The sequence below is a fragment of the Grammomys surdaster genome, unplaced genomic scaffold (genome assembly GCF_004785775.1).
Source record: "Grammomys surdaster isolate TR1022 unplaced genomic scaffold, NIH_TR_1.0 242, whole genome shotgun sequence".
Taxonomy (NCBI): domain Eukaryota; kingdom Metazoa; phylum Chordata; class Mammalia; order Rodentia; family Muridae; genus Grammomys; species Grammomys surdaster.
In genome coordinates, this window is record NW_021604687.1 from 4,724,227 (window position 1) to 4,748,804 (window position 24,578).

The 24,578-nt window shown below is 38.7% G+C and overlaps 1 protein-coding gene across 2 annotated transcripts in view; it reads right to left on the minus strand.

Annotated features, from left to right (window-relative positions):
- The window catches only part of Hikeshi (heat shock protein nuclear import factor hikeshi), a 27,603-nt gene extending 3,702 nt beyond the window's left edge, over window positions 1-23,901 (minus strand). The window contains exons 1-3 of one of the 2 annotated variants that reach the window (XM_028774699.1): window positions 23,663-23,901; window positions 18,469-18,706; window positions 5,764-5,915 (exon numbers count right to left, since the gene is read on the minus strand). In XM_028774699.1, the coding sequence (XP_028630532.1) occupies window positions 5,764-5,915; window positions 18,469-18,706; window positions 23,663-23,692 (420 nt within the window). In that variant the 5' untranslated portion in view covers window positions 23,693-23,901. The remainder of the gene's footprint in view (window positions 1-5,763; window positions 5,916-18,468; window positions 18,707-23,662) is intronic. The other variant, XM_028774700.1, reaches the window with a different exon arrangement.
- Window positions 23,902-24,578: the final 677 nt, after the last annotated feature.

Genomic DNA, 24,578 nt, shown 5'->3' on the forward strand with positions numbered 1-24,578 from the left:
GGAGGGGGAAGGGGGGAAGGGGGGAAGGGAGGGGGAAAGGAGGAAGGGGGAAGGGGGAAGGGGGAAGGGGGGACAAGGGGGAGGGGGAAGGGGGAAAGGGGGAAGGGGAAAAGGAGGGAAGAGGGAGGGAGAAGAAAAACCTTAACTGGCAGTTAGGCAGTGGTGGTGCACACCTTTAATAACTGCACTAAGGAGGTAGTCAAATGGATCTCTGTGGTTTGAAGCCAACCTGATCTACATAGTAAACTCCAGGCCAGCCAGAGCTACATAGTGAGACCTTGCCTCAAAACAACAAAAAAGGAATTAAAATTTTGGCAAAGAGGCATGAAAATAAACTACCTGGAGTAAAAAAATCCAAAATATAATTGAATATAGGTGACATTATATAGAACGAAACGTGTTGCTTACTCTGGGGTGGGAAGCTAATCATTAAAACAATGGACCAGAACAATAAAACAAAAATAATTCAATGCAGAAGACAAATAAAGAAACTTCAATACTAACTATAAAAAGAAAACAACCCAAGCAGATTACATGAGACTCAAAAAACAAATTTTTTATAGTAGAAAAAACAAATGTTTTATAGTAGAAATTAAAAAAAAAAAAGGAAAAACCAGTGAGCAGAAAGAGGAACAGCTACAGAAGAATGTCACAATGGGATAATTTATACTTGCAGACTCTGGGCATAAATTAGAACTGGAAACAAAAAGTATGCAAAAAAGGCTGAATGGAGAAATCCAGAAATTAGTAGATATGAGTAAAATATAACAAACAGGGGGCTGGAGGAGCTTAAGTCTATAAGGACAGCGGTTGCCTTATTTTTGTCTACTTCTTTGTATTTATCTGTACTTTTAAAAATGCTTGACACAGAGTAAGTGTAACACAAACTGCGGAATACCTAGCTTATTCTCTGTACTTTATATACATAAAATATTTCATAATAAAATGTTCAATAAAAATACAAGTGCTGAGCAGATCCCGGGTGGCAGCTGCGCACCCAATCTCACAAATCCCAGAGGAAGCGGCCCTTCCAGGAGCTCTAACCTGAGCAGTATCTTAGGTAAGGAGACAGCAACACGCACCCCAAACAAGGACCCACTGGGACCCAGGAATTCACTCCTGGCCCTGAGCACAGGTTCCTTCCTGTCTGCACACGAGCACTGAGCAGATCTTGGGCCCCAGCTCTAACCCTAGTAGTAACACCCACCCCACACAGTTCTGAAACAACCAAGATAATAGGAAAGACAGGCTCCAGTCAGAGACAGCGCAGGTAGCACTAAGGAGATCCAGATGGTGAAAGGCAAGTGCAAGAACATAAGCATCAGCAACCCAGGGTACCTAGCATCATCAGAACCTAGTTCTCCCACACTAGAAAGTCCTGAATTTCCCATATCACCATGAAAGCAAGATTCAGATTTAAAACTATTTCTAATGATTATAGAGGATTTTAAAAAGGATATAAATAACACTCTCAAAGAAATTGAGGAGAACACAGGAAAACAGGCAGAAGTCCTTAAAGAGGAAACACAAAAATCCCTTAAAGAATTACAAGAAAACACAACCAAACAGGTGAAGGAATTGAACAAAACCATCCAGGACGTAAAAATGGAAGAGAAGCAATAAAGAAATCACAAAGGGAGAGTACCCTGGAGATAGAAAACCTGGGGAAAAAAAAATCAGGAGTCATAGATGCAAGAATCACCAACAGAATACAAGAGATAGAAAAACCTCAGGTGCAGAAGATACCATAGAAAATATTGACACAACTGTCAAAGAAATCACAAAGTGTAAAAAGTTCTTAACACAAAACATCCAGGAAATCCAAGACACAATGAGAAGACCAAACCTAAGGATAATAGGTATAGATGAGAGTGAAGATTCCCAACTTAAAAGGCCAATAAATATCTTCAACAAAATTATAGAAGACCTGGGCGGTGGTGGTACACGCCTTTAATCCCAGCACCTGGGAGGCAGAGGCAGGCGGATTTCTGAGTTCGAGGCCAGCCTGGTCTACACAGTGAGTTCCAGGACAGCCAGGGCTACAAGAGAAACCCTGTCTCGAAAAACATAAAAAAAGAAAAAAGAAAAAAAAATTATAGAAGAAAACTTCCCTAACCTAAAGAACAAGATGCCCATAAACATACAAGAAGCCTACAGAATGCCAAATAGACTAGACCAGATAAGAAATACCTCTCGTCACATAATAATCAAAACACCAAATGCACAAAACAAAGAAAGAATATTAAATGTAGTAAGGGAAAAAGGCCAAGTAACATATAAAGGCAGACCTATCAGAATTACACCAGACTTCTCAACGGATACTATAAAAGTCAGAAGATCCTGGACAGGTCATACAGACCCTAAGAGAACACAAATGCCAGCCCAGGCTACTATACCCAGCAAAACTCTCAATTACCATAGATGGAGAAACCAAGATATTCCATGACAAACCCAAATTTACACAATATCTTTCCGTAAACCCAGCATTACAAAGGATAACAGCGGGAAAGCACCAATACAAGGAGGGAAATTATACCTTAAAAGAGCAAGAAGGTAATCTTCTTCCAACAAATCCAAAAGAAGATAGCCACACAAAGATAATTCCACCGCTAATAACAAAAATAATAGGAAGCAACAATCAGTGTTCCTTAATATCTCTTAACACCAATGGACTCAATTCCCCCAATAAAAAGAGATAGGCTAACGGACTGGATACGTAAACAGGACCCAGCATTTTGCTGCATACAGGAAACCCATCTCAGTGACAAAGACAGATACTACCTTAGAGTAAAAGGCTGGAAAACAATTTTTCAAGCAAATGGTCCTAAGAAAGAAGCTGGAGTAGCCATTCTAAAACCTCCAGCCTGAGAACACAAAGGGAGGGACCCATGGCTCCATCTGTATAGGTAGCTGAGGGTGGCCTTGTCAAGTGTCAGTGGAAGTGGAGGGCCTTGGTGCCTGAAAGTTTGGATTCCCTAGTGTTGGGGAATTTGAGAGCAAGGAGGCGGGAATGGGAGGATGGTGGGAGCACAGTCTCATAGGAACTCCCAGAATTATATGGATTAGACGTGACAGAGGCAGGCCGCCAGAAGACTAGATTCCAGAATTCAAACAAAAAAATATCTTGATACTAAAATTTGTTTTGAGAATTGTATACTGCAGAATACCCAGCCTTGGTGTATCTACTCATTAAAGCAAGCTGAGCAGACCTGCTCAAACCTCTGATGTCCTGGAATCTCAGCTGGATGCAGTGAAGACACAGATGTCAGAGGCTTATCAATTTACTCTTCCTCCCCACCCCCTCTTCTAATATCTCAATGCCCGTAATCAGCTTGAAGAAGTTAATGAAGGATTGGCGACCCTATTCCCTGGGTTTGGGGACTGAGGTGGTTAATATTGGACTGTCTTTCTAGGAAAAAGTAGTGGTTTTGTCGGAACAGGGAGGAATAGCTAGGATTTATTGCATAGCCATAACCTACTGGTAAAAATCTGTATAATTGTTATTAAGCTGAAGTTATAATTTCTTAAATGGTACAAATTAACTTTGATTTCAAATTTAAGATGTTTTCTTTTTGTTTTGTTTTGTTTTGTTTTTTGTTTTTTGTTTTTTTCGAGACAGGGTTTCTCTGTGTAGCTCTGGCTGTCCTGGAACTCACTCTGTAGACCAGCCTGGCCTCGAACTCAGAAATCCGCCTGCCTCTGCCTCCCAAGTACTGGGATTAAAGGCATGTGCCACCAGTGCCCGGCTAAGATTTTCATTGGTATGAGTTTCTTATTGATATAAAAAGTGAGATTAATATTGATACTCTCATAGGCATTATGCCTACATAATACATTTAGGAAAACAAGGCTTAGACCCAGTCCTTCTTTAACTTTTAACTGATTCAAAATGGTTAGCCTGTGAGTTAAGGGCCTATAGCAAATTCATGGCTCTGAGTTTATTTTTAGGGTGTTTCCTATATTTTATTTAGAAATAGCTAAGAGGAGTTAACAGACAACAGTCCAGATTGCCTTACATGGATAGTTGGTTTTCAAAACGTCAGAAGTCCACAGAATTGACATTACACACATTTCTGTATTAATGTTCATTTTGATTAGAGACCTGTCTGCTCCTGACAGCTTCCTGTCTTGGATTCTAAGAAGAAATTGAGCATCTTTGGAGTTACTTCAGTTGTGGTGAGACAGCCACTAGGCAAGAATTACCTCTTTTCATCTACATACAAATTACTGTCCAGAAAAGGACACACTTGCGGAATAGTCAACTGATTATATCTACCAAGACAGAGTAATCAGCCTTTAGTAATTCTTCATCACTAGGTCTGTCAGATGATCCTGGGCCAGAAGACTGAAGATCGGATGCTCCAACATTTTGTAGTATAGGGACTGTCCAGGTGTTCAGTGATCTCTATAAATTGGCTAAGTTTTAGAAGCTATGCTTTGTGCTTCCCATAATTTCAGTTAATTCAGTCATTCTGGATTTCTGACGGGGTTGAAGACTTATAGTCTCATAGCCAATCCCAGTTATTTACTTTTAGAGAAAAGATTTGAGAGGATGGTTTTCAGCTGACATTCATTGTAAAGCCAAGAAAAAAGCCAGGTTCAGAACTAAGTCTTTTAGTTAGGAGAGATGACAGAGGTTCTGGTTAGTCAACAAAATGTTGGACTTGGTATTAGGTCTATCTTGGACCTTACTGATACAAATTGGTATAGTTATGCTCTAATTGTATTTTGAAAGAAAAGTTTTATTTTAACAGGAAGGGTGATATGTAGGAGGAGCTAAGGTGGGAGGAGTAAGGAGAGGAAGAAGAAAAGTAAGGAGAGGAGGAGGAGAATGTGAAGAGGAGCTATATCTAGGTTGGGCACTGGGTTACACTTCTGATTGTATGGACATCTTATTATTGAGCATTACCAAACTTATAAAGCCTTTGATTAACATTTTTTTTAAAAAGTTACTAGTAAAAAAAAAAAATAATGAAGCCGGGCAGTGGTGGTGCATGCCTTTAATCCCAGCACTTGGGAGGCAGAGGCAGTCAGATTTCTGAGTTCGAGAGTTCGAGGCTAGCCTGGTCTACAGAGTGAGTTCAAGGACAGCCAGGGCTACACAGAAAAACCAAAAAAAAAAAAAAAAAAAAAAAAAAATGATGAGGAGGGAGGGTGGTGGGATACATGTAACAGGAAATCAGATGAGGAAACTAGCTGGAGGAAGAAAGGGAAGGGAAAAAATCAGAACTCTAATGACACATGTATGAGGATGCTGTAATAAAACCCAGTACTTTGTATGTTAACTTAAAATACTAATAAAGAAAAAAAAGCAAGAAGGAGGAGAGGGGATAGGATAGGGGGTTTCTGGGGGAAGGTTGGGGAAAGGGGATGACATCTGAAATGTAAATAAATAAAATATCCAATTTAAAAAACATTAAAAAAGACACACACACACAAAAAAAAAATACAAGTGCTTTGCAGACAGAAGAATAAAGGCTATAAAGGTTAAGGAAAATGGGGATGTGTTGGTCAAAGCTGCAAAGTGTATGTATAACAGAAGATTACACGAGCAAAGTATCTGCAAATCTGCCAAGACATCACATGGTAAATGTGCTTATACAGCAAAGAATGCAGCACTGTGGATATGTTACCTAGCTTTAGTTATTTCACAAAATAGACATATACCAGACATTACTTTAAACACCACAGAGATATACAATTTTGTGAAATATACCATAATGAGGGAAGGGGCAAAATAGGTATGAAATCTGTGTGCATCACCTGTGTAAAGGAGTCAACCGAGGACACAGCAGCACTGCCTACAGGAGTCTGCTGAGCCAGACTGTCCAACAATTCCACCGAAATTCCAATCTGGGCAACAGATGGGGTTCGCACAATATTCATGGCTCCAAATGGATGCTGGCTTCCTTCTCCTGAAAGAAATTTACAAGTGCTAAAAATTTCAAGCTAACTTGTACTCAGGCAACTTCCTCTGCAAATGAGGACTCTCCCTTATGTAACACATTAGAAAGTATGAAGTTTATCATTATGATTCTGATAACTGAAGGATGTCTCAATTCAAGGTCCCTGTTCTGTCATCTATGACGACTGTTTTGGACCTTAAGGCCTGCTCCCCACTTCACATGTGGAGACTGAAACTCTGAGAAAGCTCATCCTAGCTGTCCTTGGATGGGAACTCCCAGCTCTCTCTAACACACAAGTCTGTCTAGGAAGTCACACACATAGAGTAAATATATCCATGTTAAAGATCTCACCACCATATAAAGTAAGGAAACACATCTCATAAGTCAGCTCTCTAATGGGTATTTATGGTTACATCCTCTGCTGTCTCTGCAGGTGCACAGTCAAATACAGTACTTCAAATCTTGGAACTCTGAAATCTTTAGTGGCTCACAATTTTTTCAAGTAAGGAACATCATCTTCTCTAGCCATAATATGCAAAACATTCTCAGTTTTACATGTATAGACCTTTTAAAGAATGGCCAACTATGGGGCCAGTGAGATGGCTCCATAGGTAAAGGAACCCACATAGTAGAGACCCAATCCCTACCAGCTACCCCTGACCTCCACATATACCCTATGGAATACTCACACAGAATATATATATATTATATAAATTATATAAGAGAGCTAGCAAGAGAGCTCAGTAGGTGAAGGCACCTGCCACCAAGTCTAACTGCCCGAGTTCTACTTTTAGGATCCTCGGGTGAAAGCAGAGTACCAACTCCTATGGCTGTCCTTTGACATGCTAGGGCACACAAACACACACAGGATAACATTTAGATATAGAAAATAAAATTAAACAACTCTTCAAGAATGCCCAACTTATGACAGTTACCCTGATTGTCAACTTGGTAGAACCAAATGACAAGCATGCATACCTGTGAGGGATTATCTAGATTGGGTTAACTGGGATGGGAAGACCCATGATTCTAGTTTTCTTCCTGTTGCTATGATAAAATACACCGACTAAAAGCAACTTAGAGAAGGAAAAGAAAGATTTTGCTTATATTTCTAGGTTATAGTCCATCATTAAGGGATGTATGGCAGGAACTCAAGAAGGCGCTTGAAGCAAAAACGACAGAGAAACACTGCTTGCTGGTTTGCTCTCAGGCTCATACTTAGCTGTCATTCTTAAATAGCAGAGGACCACATGCCTCAGGAATGGTGCCACCCATGGTAGGCTAGGCACTCCTGCACCAACTAACAATCAACCCAATCCCTCACAGACATGTTTCAGACCAACCTGATCTAGAAAGTTTAACAAATGAGAGGCCTCCTCTCAGATAACTGTAGGCTGTGTCAACTGAAAGTGTTTAAGGTAGATGGGGCACCCACCCATCCTGAATGTAGTAATATTACAAAATGGGCTGAAGTCCTGGACTGGACTAATACAGCAACCCAATGTTTTTTTTATTTCACATTTTTACTATTTTGTATCAACTACCTTTGCACATAAACCCACATTCAGGGTCTACACACATATTTTTACCAAATACTCAAGATGTTACCAAATACTGAATAAGTTCTTCTTAAGTGACTGAGTAAAATACCATTTCTTTTGATCCTTAGGAACAGTTCTGTAGTCAACACTTACTTGAAGAAACTCAGCTGAGGAGACTTGCCATCTAAAGACTCAGTATCTTTCTTTCTTTACCATTATAAATAAAATCTGAAAAGTATGAACTCCAGATTCTGTTTAATAAAAGCAAAAGGTCATAAAGATCACATCTTCAGTCTCCTTTTATATGTCTTTTAAAGATAGCGTAACTGGAGCTGGGCATGGTGGCATATGCCTTTAATCCCAGCATGTGGAGTACAGAGGTAGATGGATCTGTTGAGTTTGAGGCCAGCCTTACCTACATACTGAGTTCTAGGATAGCCTGAGCTAAACAGAGACTTTGTCTCAAAAAAAACAAAACAACAACAAAAAGGCATAACTGAAAAATGTTCTATGAAGATTAAATGTCAGTGAAATTAAAAATTCTGGCTCACATCTCATTTTTGTATGACCTGGAACCTAAGAATATAGCTTATATGTTTAAAGTTGTTTAAAGAACAATATGTCATAAAAACCTCCTGTAGCTTAGAAAGACTAAAATATTTGCTAAAAAGCTAGCCAACTCTGCCCTGAGCAATTCCATCATCCCTCCATCTTCCCTACCATATTTCAACCCCTTTCTTTTAGCACAGTTAAAAATAAGTGGTGGGTTGAAAGTGAAATAATTTGCTGATTGAATCCACAGTGTATGAGACTGGAACAGTAAGACACAGTCAACTACAGCTTGGATTTTAGAAATGACCTACTGCACTTCTGTAATTGCAAGATAAAAATAAGCTTTAGACTAATGAAAATGTATTAAATAAAGGAGTTGAGGAGATGGCTCAGTTGGGAAAATGCTTGCCTCACAACCACAAGGACCTGAGTTTAGCTCGAGAATACACATAAAAAGCCATGCGTAATGGTTCACACTTGTAATCCCAGCACTGGCCAGCCAACCTATCATAAGACACAGGTTGCAGAAGAAATCCTGTCTCAAAAAATAAGGTGGACGTCTCCTAGGAGCAACACCCAAAGTTGTGTATGTAACATAAAACCTGTTCTTTGGAAGACCTGTATAAAAGAATAAAATCATGAAATATAATTCATCTACGTAAGTCCTCAAGAGAAACCTAAAAGCTAAAAGCTACAGTCCTCTGCTTCATATGCTGTATGTCCACACAGCAGCCAAGGAAGATTTAAAATGCTTATGACAAAGGAAAGTAGTTGTCACACAGTAACATCTGAATATGACAAGGTATGCTGCAAACTCACACAAAAACATCTTAAAAGCATTCTTAGTAGTGAACAGAAAAATTAGAAATCAAATATATATCTATATATGAAGATATAGATATATGTATACTTAAAATCTCTTTGTTCTATATTTAATAGGATAAAAAGTATGAAAATATATTTTTCACTAACGGTTTCAAAAAGCATATTTTAAAACTTTATTGTTAGTAAATATATTAACTTAAAAATATTTAACATATCTGAATTTGTATATTGAAAATATATGTACAGAAATATCAAACTATCAATTTAGAAGATATTAACAGTTTCTACTCTCAACAAGCTTAAACTCTTAACTGGGGCTATATAGCTATTTAACTACTTTAAACTAGTTTTAGTATCTGAATGATTTCTGGTTTTTTTGTTTTTGTGTTTTTTTGGTTTTTTTTTTTTGGGGGGGGGGATAGGGTTTCTCTGTATAGCCTTGGCTGTCCTGGAACTCACTCTGTAGACCAGGCTGGCTTCGAACTCAGAAATCCACCTCTGCCTCTGCCTCCCAAGTGCTGGGATTAAAGGCGTGTGCCATCACTGCCCGGCTGGTTTTGTTTTTTGACCAAGACAAGATTTCATGTAGCCCAGACTGGCCTTGAACTCTTGATCCTTCTCTCATCCCTGTCTTTCTGCTGAGACTAAGGTGGTTGGATGATACCACTGTATTCAGTTTCTCTGGTGATTTCTAATATCCCTTCTAACACTAGCATTTTACTACTCTGAAAATAAAACAACCATTAACTGTACACCAACTGTGCCATTTTACATATCTTATATCTAATCCTTGCATTTTTCATATATTACATTTAATACTTGCAAAACAACTTGCACTGTGGCTATTATTCCCATTTAATGTGAATTCTCCTCTATGGTTAAACCATCTTGGTTAAGAGAACACACCTAGAGTAGCTAGAGCACATGCCAACAGTCCCATCTACTCAGGTGCATGAGGCAGTAAAATTCCTTGAGCCCTGAGTTAAGAGCATTTAGGCAGTATAGCAAGACCCCTTGACAGCTGAGCATGGTAGTGTATACCTATATTCTAGCCCTTGGAAGGTAGAGGCAGGAGTTTAAGTCCATTCTTAGCTACATAGTGAGTTTGGGGTACATAAGACCATGTCTCAAAAACAAAATCAACCAGCCAACAAAATTATGAAACTGAGGAAATGACTCGGAAAGGAGAGATATGAACTAGAGACCTAATGTTCCTGTAACTGCAACATGGGATTAAGAAGCATAACATACAGAGATCTCTAGCAGGTGGTGTTTCAAATTCAGTAAGAGACCCTACCCCTCAAGAATAAGGAAGAAAGTGAAAAAGAAAGACACCTCAAGTCCTGCTCTAGCCTCACAAGAACATACACAGGTAAGTGTACACACACACACACACGAGAAAAACAAATGCAGAGCCCATGTTTTTTTTGTTTTTTTTTTTTTTTAAATACATACACAGTTAAGTAGCAGCACACATCTTTAATCCCAGCACTCGAGAGACAGAGGCAGGCAGATCTCTGTGAGTTCAAGGCCACCCAAGTATACATAGCAAGTTCCAGAACTGCCAAAGCTGTAAAATGAGAAATGTCTAAAAAAAAAAAAAAAGATGCACACCCATATTCCAGCCATTATTTTTTAGTGACAGCATTTTTTAATAGGTATTTTAATATTAGTGTTATGAAAGGCAAAGAAAAGTTAAGCAATTGTACCAGATCAAAGACTAGAGGGGTAACACTTATAGGTAATGTATGATCTGCTTAGATCTTAGATGAAGGCTGACAGAACAGCTGTAGAAGGCATTTTGGGGGAAAATGACAAAAACTAGTGCAAGCTACAAATTAGATGAGAGTACCATGTTTGCACTGATGCTAAACGTGATCACACTGTGTTTCTACAGCAAGATTATGCCATGGAGCCACAAAACAAATGTTTACACACTCAGCAGTAAAGAAGAACAATAAGTACAACATATTCTCAAAAATTTCAGAAGTCAAATGTACTCAGGGCCAGTGAGATAGCTCAGCAGGTAAATGCACTTGATCCCTGACAATCTGAATGCCTGACAAACTGAGTTCAAGCCCCAGGATCTACAAGGTAAAGGAGACACACAATCCTCAGCTCCTACACAGGCACTATGGCACACACACACGTGTAACACACATAAAAACAAATACATAAATGTAACTCGTTTGTACCTAGATAATAACAAATGTGACAAAAAATGATAGATGTGGAAAAAGAGTATAAGGAATCTTTGTACAAGTCTTATAGTCTCTACTAATTCCTTATTGTCTGACGCAGAATTAGGCATGTAGGTCAATGGTAGAGTGCTTGCCTCACATTCGTATCACAAACACAATCCCTATTTGTTTAAATGTGTATGTTGAGTGTCTGCATGTATGTACCAGATGTATGCATGGAGACCAAGGAGTCCAGAGCAGAGAGGGCATCAGATCCTCAGAATCTAGACTTATAGACAAATTGTGAGCAGCCATGTGGGTGCTGAGAACTGAGCCCAAGGTTCTCTGCAAGTGCTCTTAACCACTGAGCCATCTCTCTAGTCTCGGGATCTGCCATTTTAAAAACCTGAGTTTCAAACTAATAGTATTTCACAATTAGGCTTTAGTCAAAATAGTATAAAAAAAAAAAACTCAATTACAAGGTACCTAATTTACTCTGGAGGCCTGGAACACAAAATATAAACCTTTACTAATAACAAGTTTGTAGTTTATAAAACCCTACTATAGTACTTATTCACATAAACACTTGTCTTCTCTTACGTCACAGGCAATTTGAGCAACTATTTATTATTCTAATAAGTATAATAAGACATTAAAAGTGCTGTAAACACAATGAGAATTTGTCAAGCTCTATGTAAGTGTTTTCATATCTGACCTAAGGTCCTACTCCCCCACCTGCTCTTCCAATCTTGGCCTCTTCTGTTTCCCATTCTCCATATAATTCTCCACTGTAGATGTCACTGGAATGCTCCCTGACTGAAGCATTCGCTACTTCCTCCTTGTCTCTTGAAACACTTTACAAATAGTTAACCTACAGAGAAAAGGAAGGTTTGAAATTGAACTTGGTGTGTATGAACAGGTATGTGCCTGTGGCTTCAATAAACTCTTCAATAGTATATGAACTCTGCAAACACTTATCTTTGACAGACAAAGCACATAAACATGAATAGACATACATTATTTATATTTTTCGAAGTACTTACTTTAATAAGAGAAACTGCTTTCTAGTTCCAAATTCAGAATCAAAATTTTAACCCATAATTTAAAAGCATCACACTTATATTCCTTAACCATCGCAAATTGAAACATTTAATTATTCATAGCTGCTAGAGGGTTTAACAGACATTTAACATGAAACTACTTTTTGGTTGCCCCTCTGAATGCTGAAAGCAGTATCAAGGTTTCTGAAGATTCTTAATTTAAATACCACAAAATACCACTTTTAAAATTCAGTTATGACATTTAAAGAAACAATTGAAAAAAGCAATAATCAGTGTTAAAATAAAACTTGAGATAAAATAGGTATATGTGGAAATGAATTTTGAATTCTTAAAGTACCTTTTATGTTAATGAGATTATATCCAGTAAAAGGACTTTATTGACAAAATTAAAGATGTAGTCCACTGCAGGGCAGTGGTGGCACACGCCTTTAATCCCAGCACTTGGGAGGCAGAGGCAGGTGGATTTCTGAGTTCGAGGCCAGCCTGGTCTACAGAGTGAGTTCCAGGACAGCCAGGGCTACACAGAGAAACCCTGTCTCGAAAAACCCAAAAAAAAAAAATGTCCACTAAGAAAATTCTCAGGACACCTGGAAATGAAATGCTTTAGTGGACCAAACTAAGTAAAACAAAAAGTGTTTTGTTTTGTTTTTCCTAAAACAAAAGTATGTAAATAGCCTTTTTGCCTATGTTATTTGACTCTGAAAATGTGGAAACATTAGAGAAAATAGACAGAGGATCTTAACAGAGCATTGGCTTCCCATTACCTGACTTCTTTGATGCCTATCAAGAACACCAATGTTAGCAGGACATGGTGGCACATGCCTGTAGTTCCAGAGAGACAGAGGAAGGCCAATCTTTCTGAGTTCGATGCCAACCTGGTCTACAAGATAAGTTCCAGGACAGCCAGAGCTATGTAGAGAGATCCTGTCTCAAAGACAAAATAAAACAAAATGTCCCACCACTAATGTTAAGCTTTAGTATAAAAATAGTAAGAATTGAGACAAATATTTTTAATTCAAAATAATCAAAAATATTTTGTCCAAAATTTGTCATTCTATTCAGAGTTGTACTAAGTGAACCAACAAACAAGGAAGCCTGAAGATGAGATATAAAAATTACCAAATTTCACTTCATAGTTGTCAATATATATAGATATTTACTTCTAGATTAATTCATGGAATGTTGTAAAAAGTGAATGATAATCTCTAGGAAAAAGAAGTACAGCTTAAACTTTAAAATATTCACTCAAAAATAATACCAAAGACAGAAGAAAAATAATCAAAATAAAAATGTTAAAGCAAAGCGAGAAAATACTCACCCTAAGCTGACCTTATTAGAAAGCTGCTGGTTCTAATTATTTCAGCCACAACTACCTGAAGCTACTTCCACAACTCTCCTCCCTTCCTTGACATGCTTGGTGAGCTTTGCTCAACCTAATCAAGCTTAAAAACTCTGGGCTTGAAGTAGTATCTCAAAGATTCAAAAATATGAATCTATTACAAAGATGATTCCAATCTTCATCTTAAGCAATGCTATGAATCTGTATATAAAATGAGCCATCAAAATTCTGGCTTTCAACTGGCACACAATTCAACCTACAACATTATACTTAAGGCTCTGCTATCATGACACACAAGCTTCTCATCTCTAAATCAAAAGTATTCTTTCTTCCCACAATTCATTACTCCTCTTCTATACTACTTATTACTATAAATATGGAGCAACATAAATCCAATCGTTCCATCATTTTCCAAGTCAGTTTCTATTGTTTAAAAAACAATATTACTTCTATTCTTTTGAACCAAATAAATACAATCCAGAGAGATGGCTCAGTAGGTAAAGGTATCTGCTGCTAGGTCTGATAACCCAAGTTCCGTAACTTGTATCCACATGGTGAGAGAACCAAATCCCAAAAGCTGCCCTCTGGCCTCAGCATGTTTGTGCCTACACACATATATGTACCTTCCTTTCTAATTAAAAGTCTGTAACAAATAGTACTTTTCCTTGATATTGCCAGGCAGTGGTGGCGCACACCTTTAATCTCAGCACTTGGGAGGTAGAGGCAGGTTGATTTCTGAGTTCGAGGCCAGCCTGGTCTACAGAGTGAGTTCCAGGACAGGACACCCAGGGCTACATAGAGAAATGCTGTCTTGAAAAAAACCAAAAAAAAAAAAAAATTATCTTGATATTTTACTCTAAAACAAAGCAGTGAGTCCTCCCAAATGAATACCAAGTGAATGTGCTCAACGACAGCACAATGTATTCTTAATGTCTTCTAAACACATGCTGGATCTAATGGATATCCATTTCCCAAGAATTAAAAAGAATGAACAAAAGAAACAAAGGCTTTCCAAACATATCCTGAACTGGACAGACACTAAAACTCATAATTCATACAGACTACACCAAAATATAAGCATCTATTAAATACACATACCACAAAAGGAAAAAAAAAGGTAATCAAAGACAAGAGAAAAAAGGTATTTTCAGATCATAAATCTAAAAAAGAACTTATATTGACAACTCTCAAAACTCTAATTTCCAGAAGTAGAAGAAGCAGACTATGCTGCCATCCAGCACCTGGGAAGCTGATGTAGAAAACTGCCAAGTTTAAAACCTTCCGAAACTACACAGCAAGTTCTCCTGACTGTGGAGGAGAAGAACAAGGAGGAAAGGAAGAAGAACAAGAGAGAGAAAGAGAGAGGGGGAAGGAGAAGAGAGAGGGGATCTCTGGGGAAAAAACAAAACAAAGATTTGAGCTCACATCAAAGAGCTGAGTATGGGAATGCACAGCAGAGACCACCCTGGTCTATAAAGCAAGTTTCCGGGACAGCTAGGGATACACAGAGAAATTCTGTCTTTGAAGGGAAAAAAAAGGCACATGAAAAGAATTCTCAGTATCATAAACATTTGGAAAATGTTCATTAAAATCACAATGAAGAGGCAGGCAGTGGTGGTGGACACCTTTAATCCCAACGCTCAGGAGTCAGAGGCGGACAGATCTCTGAGATTACTGTGAGTTCCAGGACAGCTAGAGCTGTTACACTGCTTCAGAAAAATGTGGGGGGAAAAAAAAAAGAAACAAAATCCACAATGAGGTACTACTTCTAAAATAATACTAGCATGGCTAAGACAGATCATACCAAGGGTTGGCAAAAATAGAGTAGATTCTTCAACAGCAAAGTATACAAGTACTGTATTATCCAGCATTGCACTCCTTGATGCTCACCCAAAAGAAGTAACTATCGTATAAATATATATGTATGGACATATACACACTAACAAAAATTAATTTTTTATTTATGCTACAGTATAGGTACAGAGGTCAGAATCCGAAGTCAGAGGTCAGACAACAACTTGCAGGAGTTAGTTTTCTCTTTCTACCATGTGGAGCCTAGAGATTGAATTCAGATCATCAGGCTTGATGGCAAGTGCTTTTACCAACTGAGTAACTTTATTTTAAGAGCCAACTATCTAAAAATATCCCAACTGGTCATTAAGCTTTTAGTGAATAGTCAGTCCTCCATGGTGGTACACACCTTTTGTCAGAGGCAGGTTTATCTTAGTGAATTCAGAGCCAATCTGTTCTACATAGCCAGTTTCAAGTCAACCAAGGCTACACAGACCAAAGAAAAAACTGGGGGAAAGAAGGGGGGAATGAATAAACTTCAGTATGTGTTCGACATCAATAGAATGCTACATAGCAATGAACTGTCTGGGTAATGTATCTAATTACATTACTGTGTGCTTTAAAAAAAAAAACAAAAAAACAAACATAAACCATTCAATGGTTCCGAGCAGAAAAGCCACACTTAAGCTTTGTATGGCACGCAATTCTATTAAAAGAGCTTTAATCCAACAGAAAATGAATGAACTAATGATACACACTATAATACAGATGATTCCAAAATTAACTGTGCTCAATTAAAGAAAGTACCTCCTGAAAAAGTACGCATTATATGATATCATTTATCTAATTCTAGAAAATACAAATTCTTTTATGATATCAGAAAACAGATCAGTAGTTGCCTACACTTGCAGAGGAGCTCTAAGAGAAAGGATCACAAAGGAGAGGTAGGACCCGCAGGGTGCAACAGCAGCCTAGGACAGTGAGTGAAGAACTAGTGAGCCAGGACAGAATGTCATCCATAAGACTGAAGACCTTCACAAATCACGAGGTGACAGGATTCGTGAAAAGAACAGGAAATTAAAGAAAATGCAGTGGAGAGAAGAGTGTGAGCACAAGGGAACAGAATTCTAACCCAACAGGTGAGGTCAGCCAGGAGGCCAATGAAGTCCTACCACAGGACATTTACACAAGTCCACAGGCCCTAGGTTCTGGATGAGTGAGTCGGTGTGAGGAGAGTCCCGTTGAGGGGCAGGTCAATGCTGTGGTGCTTGGACTTGAACCCAGGGCCTTGTACATAGTATCCAAGTGTTCTGACCACTAAGGTATACATTCTTAGCCTTTTTTTAAAAAGAAGGCTTTCAAAATTTATCTTTCAAAGACAGATATTAACATATTTACAGATTACGTGTGATTCAGGACTCTGTATCCAGTCATATCAAAACAAAGAAGTGAATGGGATTTAAACTAAATAAGCTGGTCATTTTTAAAGTTGGATGATGAGAATGTTTTATCTCATATAATACTGTATACACTAAAAGTGTTTATAATGAAAACTACAATAGCAGCTCAATTTACTTTGCTTTTTCTATGCAAATATTAAGTATCATAATTATTCACCTTATTCACAGTATGTCTATTTAGAACTTCCATTTACTCAAGTCAATTCTGTTTGCATTTACAAACTTCGTATAACATTACCAAACAGGTCTGTACCTTAAGCACATGAAGAACTGGTGACCTATTAATATCTACTCAACTTATGATCCATACCTACTATCCTTGCCATACACACTTGCCTTGTGCCATTGTGTGCATAGCACATTCTCAAACTTTGACTTATCCCTTCATCTAGAAACTGTACTCACTCCTAGGAGAGAATGCCAACAGGCCTCATAGGCCCGACAAACTCTTCCCAGGAGCAACAATACATCTCCTCCAAGGAACTTTTCCAACCACTTAGAGCTCAGGACTCTCTTTCCTCCTCTCCCCAGCACTCTTCAGTCACAGCTACTTTCTACTTTTTCTTTAACAGACAAAATTGTCTGAATGCTTTTATGTACTGTGACATGCGTGTATGAACCAGGGATCAAACTCATGCTGTCAGGTTTGTATGCTAAGTGTTTTTGCTGGCCAAGTCATCCTGCCAGCTCTATTTTTTGCTCTTCTAAATGATGATCTACAGAACTGTCTTTTTCTATAAAAATGTTACTGAAAACAAGAACGAATTGTTATCTTTAAACTCCCATAGCAGGTACCTATTTGTTAAGTATGTAAACATATTATCTATCTACATCACCTAAATCAGCTTTTGCTTGGCCTCCAGGTATAATTTCTATAAGAAATGTATTTGAGTGTTTATACACATCCATCTAGATTAAAAAGAAACAAAGACTCAGCAGCAGAAAATCGTATCCAATCTAGGCTTATTTTCACATTTCATCAAAAAAATACTTCAAAGTAAAGATTATGCCCCCTCATTGCTAACAGAACCAAAACAAGACAGCTAGAGATCAGAAGAAGAGTTAAAAACAATTGTGTGTGTACATGCAAGTTCACATGTATGAATATAGATGTGAATATTCACTTATATAAGTATGTGAATACACAAGGAAGCAAATATTCACGTGTACATGTTCAAGTACATGTGTGAATGCACATGAACGTGTCTGTAGAGGGTAAATGTCAATCTTTGGTGTTATTCCTTGAGACTGTCCACATTGTTTTTTGCCAGATTTCTCATTGGCCTGGAGCTTGTCATTTTGGCTGGACAGACTGCCCAGCAACCCCTCAGGGTACAACTGTCTCTGCCTCATTAATGCTGAGATGACAATCACATACCACCACATCTTACTTTTTATATGCTTCCATGAAGAGCACTACCAACTGAGCCATGTTAAGAGTTCAAACTTTTAATGAAGAATTTCAATTTTATTTCCTATATTGTGTAATTCTATTTGTATTTAAGACAGATATGCATACTATAAAATGTGAAGAAAAAAAAAACCTTTATTTAGTAAAATGCTCAGGAACTCAGAGAAGTTCAAAGTAAATAGTGAATGTGGTTTCCTTCAAGGCCAAGGATGGATGAGTATGGCTGCCTAAGCAGCTTTTACTTACAACTTTTCACATGTTTCTGTATCATCTGTTCTTACAAAAATATTATATACTACTGTTACTCAGAAGAAAACATGATGGCACCTTAAAAAGCTGTACTACATACTATATTGTTTATGAGAAAGCTTAACTATAACACTATTTGAATGTTACTCTTACCAGATTTAAGACCTGATATTTTGAAGATGGCACTTGGCTTCCCATTCGTGACAAATCCTAGGAGCTGCCACACTGGCACCCCATTTGAATCAGGATAGGAAAAGTAGACAGATCCTCCCATCCCCTCAGGAAATGGGATTGTTCCCAGCATAAAAACCACAACATGGTTGATATTTTCATAATCAGGCAAGTCAAAAACAAATTTATCCTCTGCCACTTGCTGTGCAGCTGTTTGCACCTAGAAAATAAAAAACCAGTCTTAGTTCAAGAGTTTGATGAGTTACTGTAACCTTTAGTACCTTTAGTACTGTCACCAGTATGTTCATTAGACTTAACATAATTTTGTTAGCCTAATATTCTAATTACAAAACCACCAAATAAATAAAAAAAATCCAAAACCAAATATTTAGCCTTAAAATGTTCATTTAAAAACACTGCTACTTTCTCTCAACAGTTCCCTGAATGAGTTTTTACCTACAAAAACAAATAACTATGTTTTAAGACTGTGTTAATAATGAGCACATAGTGGTACGTGCCTAGAATCCCAGGACTTGGGGGGATCATTCTCAGCTATGTAGCAAGTTTGAGACTTCCTGAACCACATGAGATGCCGTCTCAAATACAAAAGCCTTGTAAAAATTAGAGTGTGAGAGAGTGAATCACAAACCCGGGAGCCTGCATGGAACTGACCTAGGCCCTCTGTACGTTACAATTGTGCAGCTTGGTCTCCATGTGGAACTCCTAACAGTAGAAGCAGAGGCTCTCTGACTCTGTTGCCTGCTTCTGGGACCCTTTCTTCCTACTGGAAAGCCTAGTCATATTGTACTTAATATGACATGGCTGGTTGATGTCCATGAGAGGCCTGCCTATTCTGAATAGACATGGAGAGTGAGTGGATAGGCTAGGGGTTGGGGAGCTCAATGGAAGGAGGGGAAAAAGAACGTATACTCACACAAACATTACTAGAATTTAGTCGTCCTCAATCTGAAGGATAGAGGATCAGGTAATTAAAATGGTACTCAATTATTCTAAGATTCTGGATTTGTAAATTCATCCACTAAAATTTATTTATAATCCAAAGCCAAGGTTTGTAGGATTTCTCCCATCACTGACCAACACTTTCTAGGACAGAACAAGAAGACACATTAAGTTGCCTTACCAAAACCATTTCCAGCTAAAACAGAACAAGGCTGTGTAGTGCCTTCTTGTCTCAGCCCCTGTGTGTGAACAAATGTCCTTTCTGCAAGCTTTCTAGTGCCTCGTTTTCCACTTTGTGCTTTTGTTGTGATTTTGATATTTAAAATGGTCACACTTCATAAAGTACTTCTAATGTTTCTACTTGCAAAATGACTATAGAATGTCTTCATGGGAAAAAAATACATTGTTATACTTTTCTTCAGGTATGAGGTATAATGATGTTAGGCTATGAGTTGAATAATAATCAATCAACAATGGTTTTGTTGGAAACAGATACTGCTGTGTAACCTTGGCTGTCCTGGTACTGGCTTATGTAAATCTCCCACACCCCTTCTGCTAGCCTAGAATGACAGTTTAACTCTCCAGCCTGAAGATTACAGTTGTATACTATCAGTCCCAGCTCAATAATACCTATGTTTTTAAAGACAAATATATATGAGATGAAGTCATGACATAATGCTTAAAAAAGTACTGAGAAGGGGGGTACATGGAGGGAAAAGAGGGGAGACTGCAGTTGGGATTTAAATAACAATTAATTAAAAATAAAAAAATACAAAATACAAAAAATGCTGAAACCAAAGGTTCTCAGAAACCAAAGGTCCTCTGGAACTTAATCCTTAACTAGTTGTAAAGATTAGCTTTTACCACTGAGTCTTCAAACTAAAGAACACTTTCCTTTTGGGAAGCATAAGAATTGGTGGTAAACCAGGTATGGCAGCACATACATCCTGGAGAGACAGGAAAGTCAGATCATGGCCAACCTTGGATTACATAGCAAGCTGGAAGCCACCATGAGATCCTGTGTGGTGAGGTCGGGGCTGCTGGTTCCAGTACATAAAGTTCTGTCTTTATTATGTATTGATACTGCTGAAACAATATGCATCATTAAAAAAAAGTAGCAATTCTGAGAGGAATCAGGTAAACATTAAATTTAATTGCTACTCATCAAAACAACAAATCTTCACTAGAATTATTCTGAAGACTAAACATTTAATTGATTGATTTCTATTTCGACTCAGGGTTTCTCTAGGTAGCTTTGACTGTCCTAGCTAGAACTCGCTCTGTGGACCAGGCCTGACTCGCCCTACTAAATGCTGAGATTAAAGGTATATGCTACCACAGACCCAGCCCTACCCAAATCTTGAATTCTTAATGCCTGAATGTAACTAATTTTCTGTGCCTACTATTTGCTGCTACTTAAATGCTTTCTTTTCTTCTCTATAATTTTCTATACAAGGAACCTTAAAAACTTAACTCTGTAAAGGAAACTAAATCTCAAGATGTCAAGGCTAAGTATCAGCTCATATAGCTCACACTAACTTCAAACTCAGCAGAGGATGACCTCCAACTCCTACTCCTCTGCCTCCATTCACAGGCATCAGATTTACAGGTACAAGTAACTGTACTTGACTAGGGCTGAGTATTTAAGGTCAAGTTCTGATTCCCTTTTAGGAAATTTACTGACCCAACTTAAAATTTTCCACCATAAAAAATAAACAAAACAAAAAGCAAAAATATAATCCAAAACTTCCTGTAGTACTAAATTCAATTTCACCAAGTTTTATTAGCACACATATTTCTTGGAAGGCATAAGAAGCTATGGTATTCACAGATATGGAAATAACCATAAGGCAAAATAAGTATTTGTTTCAACTTTTATTGCACAGGCGAGAGACACTCTATAAATGTGTACCCACATTCCAATCCCCCTTTAAAGACAGGATCTTATGCATGCAGCCCAAGCTAGCCTTTAGTGATCTATATAGTTAATCAAGACCAACCTCAAATTCCTGTCTCCACCTCCCAAGTGCTAGGATTACGCTGGTGTGCCAACATATCCAACTAGACAGTCTAATCCTTGACCTTAATTAAAACAGACAAAAAATGGGGGTGGAGGAACCTTTTCTTTCTTTGGGTTCTTTTTCCTTAAAGAAAAAAAACAAAACAAAACAACAACCTAGGGATTGTGGTGACAAAGGCTTTTAATCCCAGCAGAGGTGGACAGATCTGAGTTTGAGGCTAGCCTACTCTATAGAGCAACTACCAGGACAGCTGGAGCTACACAGAGAAATCCTATCTTAGAGAAATAAAAGGAAAAAGAAAAAACTCAACGAATGAAAATTGGGTTTCTAAGTTTCAATAGGTGATTTTTCTAGCAAAAGAATGGAGTTAAGTTCTGGTTAGTAGGTCTATTTGTCCTTCATTTTCATTTATGTCTAATGATATGCAATTCAAAGCTAAAAAAAATCTTGTCTTGAAGAAATATTCACTGTATATTTATCATATAAATTTAGTGTTGGGCAAATAAAGCAGATAGCTCTAAATTCCCTTCCAGATTAGTTCACAATATTAACACACAGACTCTGCATAGGGTTTTGTTGTTTTGTTTTTATGGTACCAGGGTATGAACCCACATCTTGGGCTTACAATAATTCTGAGCTGGATGTGGTGCACACATCTCTAACCCCAGCACTTGAAAGAAGCAGGCCGATCTCTGAGTTCAAAGCCATCCTGGTCAGCAGAGTCCTAGGACAGCCGGGGTTACACAGAAAAGCCTAGTCTAAAAAAAAGAAAGAAAGAAAGACAGAAAGACAGAAAGACAGAAAGACAGAAAGACAGACAGACAGAAAGAAAGAAAGAAAGAAAGAAAGAAAGAAAGGAGAAAGAAAATTTTTTTCTGCTACTGAAACTCCAACGCCCTTTTTTTTTTGAGACAGAGTCTACCCTTGCACTCGTGATCCTCGATGGGCAGTGGTGACACACGCCTTTAATCCCAGCACTTGGGAGGCAGAGGCAGGCGGATTTCTGAGTTCGAGGCCAGCCTGGTCTACAGAGTGAGTTCCAGGACAGCCAAGGCTACACAGAGAAACCCTGTCTTGAAAAACCAAAAAAAAGCAATCGTGATCCTCTTCCCGTAGCCCTTTGAATAGGTGGAATTACAGGTGTAAGACACCAAGGGCTTTATTAATGGCAGACTTCTGAGTAACAAGTTCTTCTCAAATTGTTTCTTTCATCTTCCAACACTAGAGCCCCCCCTGGGACATTCCAAAAGTAGTTCACCAATGTTAGCACTACCCTACCTCCACAGGAGCCTCCCATTAACTGGAGACAGAAGTCCCTGGTTTCTTGGTACCACGTACAGAATACATTATCAAAAGCCGGTGAAAACCGGGGCGTAGAGCGCTCGCTTACCACGTGTGAAGCACAATTTAACAAAGAGGCTGCAATTTTTAACAAAGCAAGGAGAAACAAAACAAAGAAAAATAGCTCTGAAGAGAAAGGAGTCACGTCTCAAGACGGATATACAGATGGTTTCTACAGAAGCAAACAAGATTCACTCTGGATGATTTCTCAACTACTCCCGGAACTCATGCCATTTAATTCTAAGGCTCTGGCTAAACAAGAGCATCTCTTTTGACCAAAAAGAATACTCGAATCCTTTCGTTATCACAGATACAGCTCACATCAAAATTTCAGTCATTTCCATTAAGCAACCTGCAATTGTTTTCTTTTAAACTGGGTCAGTAAACTTCTGAAAGGGGGCCTTCCAAAGATACCAAAAAACCACTCATTGTCCGGAAATTGAAATTTTTCGAAAAACACTTGAGATTACAAATCGCAGCTATACTTCTAAGTGACATCAATTTAAGCGAGTAATTGCACTATCTATTGAGTGTAAGTTCCTGAACTGTAATGAGAGAATGACTATCTCACGAGTTACCAAGGTTACGGCGAAAAGCCGTACAGAAGGCTGAAATAAGTAATTACAGCACTCAACCCAGCAGGTGGAACAAAATGCGCACTCAATAATATGCAGTAATATCCTGACAGCCTCTCAAACACGTCTAAGAGCTGGGCCAGTGTTCCATTCCCCGTCGCACACGCCCAGAAAAAAAGACAATGACCAGGTTTCTCCGCGTTCCTAGCGCAGTGCACCGTGCCACCACCCAGCTCTCAGTCACCGACCCCTTCTTGCCACCGCCCGGGCCATCCTCACCAGCCTCCCCGCCACCAGGCAGCCAAACATGGCAGCGCCCTCGGCGCCTCTGCTCGGCCAGCGGCGGGCAACTCAGGCCGGACACCAGGAATTCCGCAGCCACTGTCCTAATTGAACTCAAGAACCTTCCAGAATCTGCAGGAAGGAACGTGACCCTCCACTACATAGCAACACAGGAACGCATCTGGGCCGGCGACCTCTGAACCTTCCTACCCAACCTGCACGCCTCTCAGGAAAGAGTACTTCCGGGTCCTTATACCCATATCCTCCTTCTAAGGCAGTAAGGAGGAACCGGTATCGCACTAAGACTACAAATCCCATAGTGCCGTTGGGCCAGCCTCCAGGGCGAGCCCGGAGAATTTGAAAGTTAAGACTGATGGTACGTGCTTTCCGTGCCTGTGTGTCTAAATACGATGCTAGGAGACGACCATTCTGATGTTTGTGTAACATTTTAGGAATAACAGTGCGCTTTTGCCAGAATCGTGTCACCCAGTCTCTCCCTTCAAAAGCCCAATGAGGTAAATATTATCTCCATTTTATACTGAGGGCAATTGGTTCAGCATAACCAACCCTAAAGCTTGAAAAACTGTTTTTTTGAAGCGTAAATTCAAGTTGTCACTCAATTACTGCGTTCTTTCTGACAAACACTATCTCAAAAGTGTTAATGTATTTTTATCTCATTATTTTTTTATATCAGGGTCTTATTACCTAACCCAGGTAGATCTCGAACTCGTGAACCTCCTTGCTCAGCCTTCAATTGCTGGAATTATAGGCATGAACCACCAAAGCCATGGAGGTCCAGAATTACTTTTTTCCCCCTAAGTACTAATTTTAACAAGTAGTGTGTTCTTGCCTATATTTCTTGTGCTTTCCAGCTTTGCTTTTGCTTCCTCCCCTGCCCCCAACCAATGTGCTA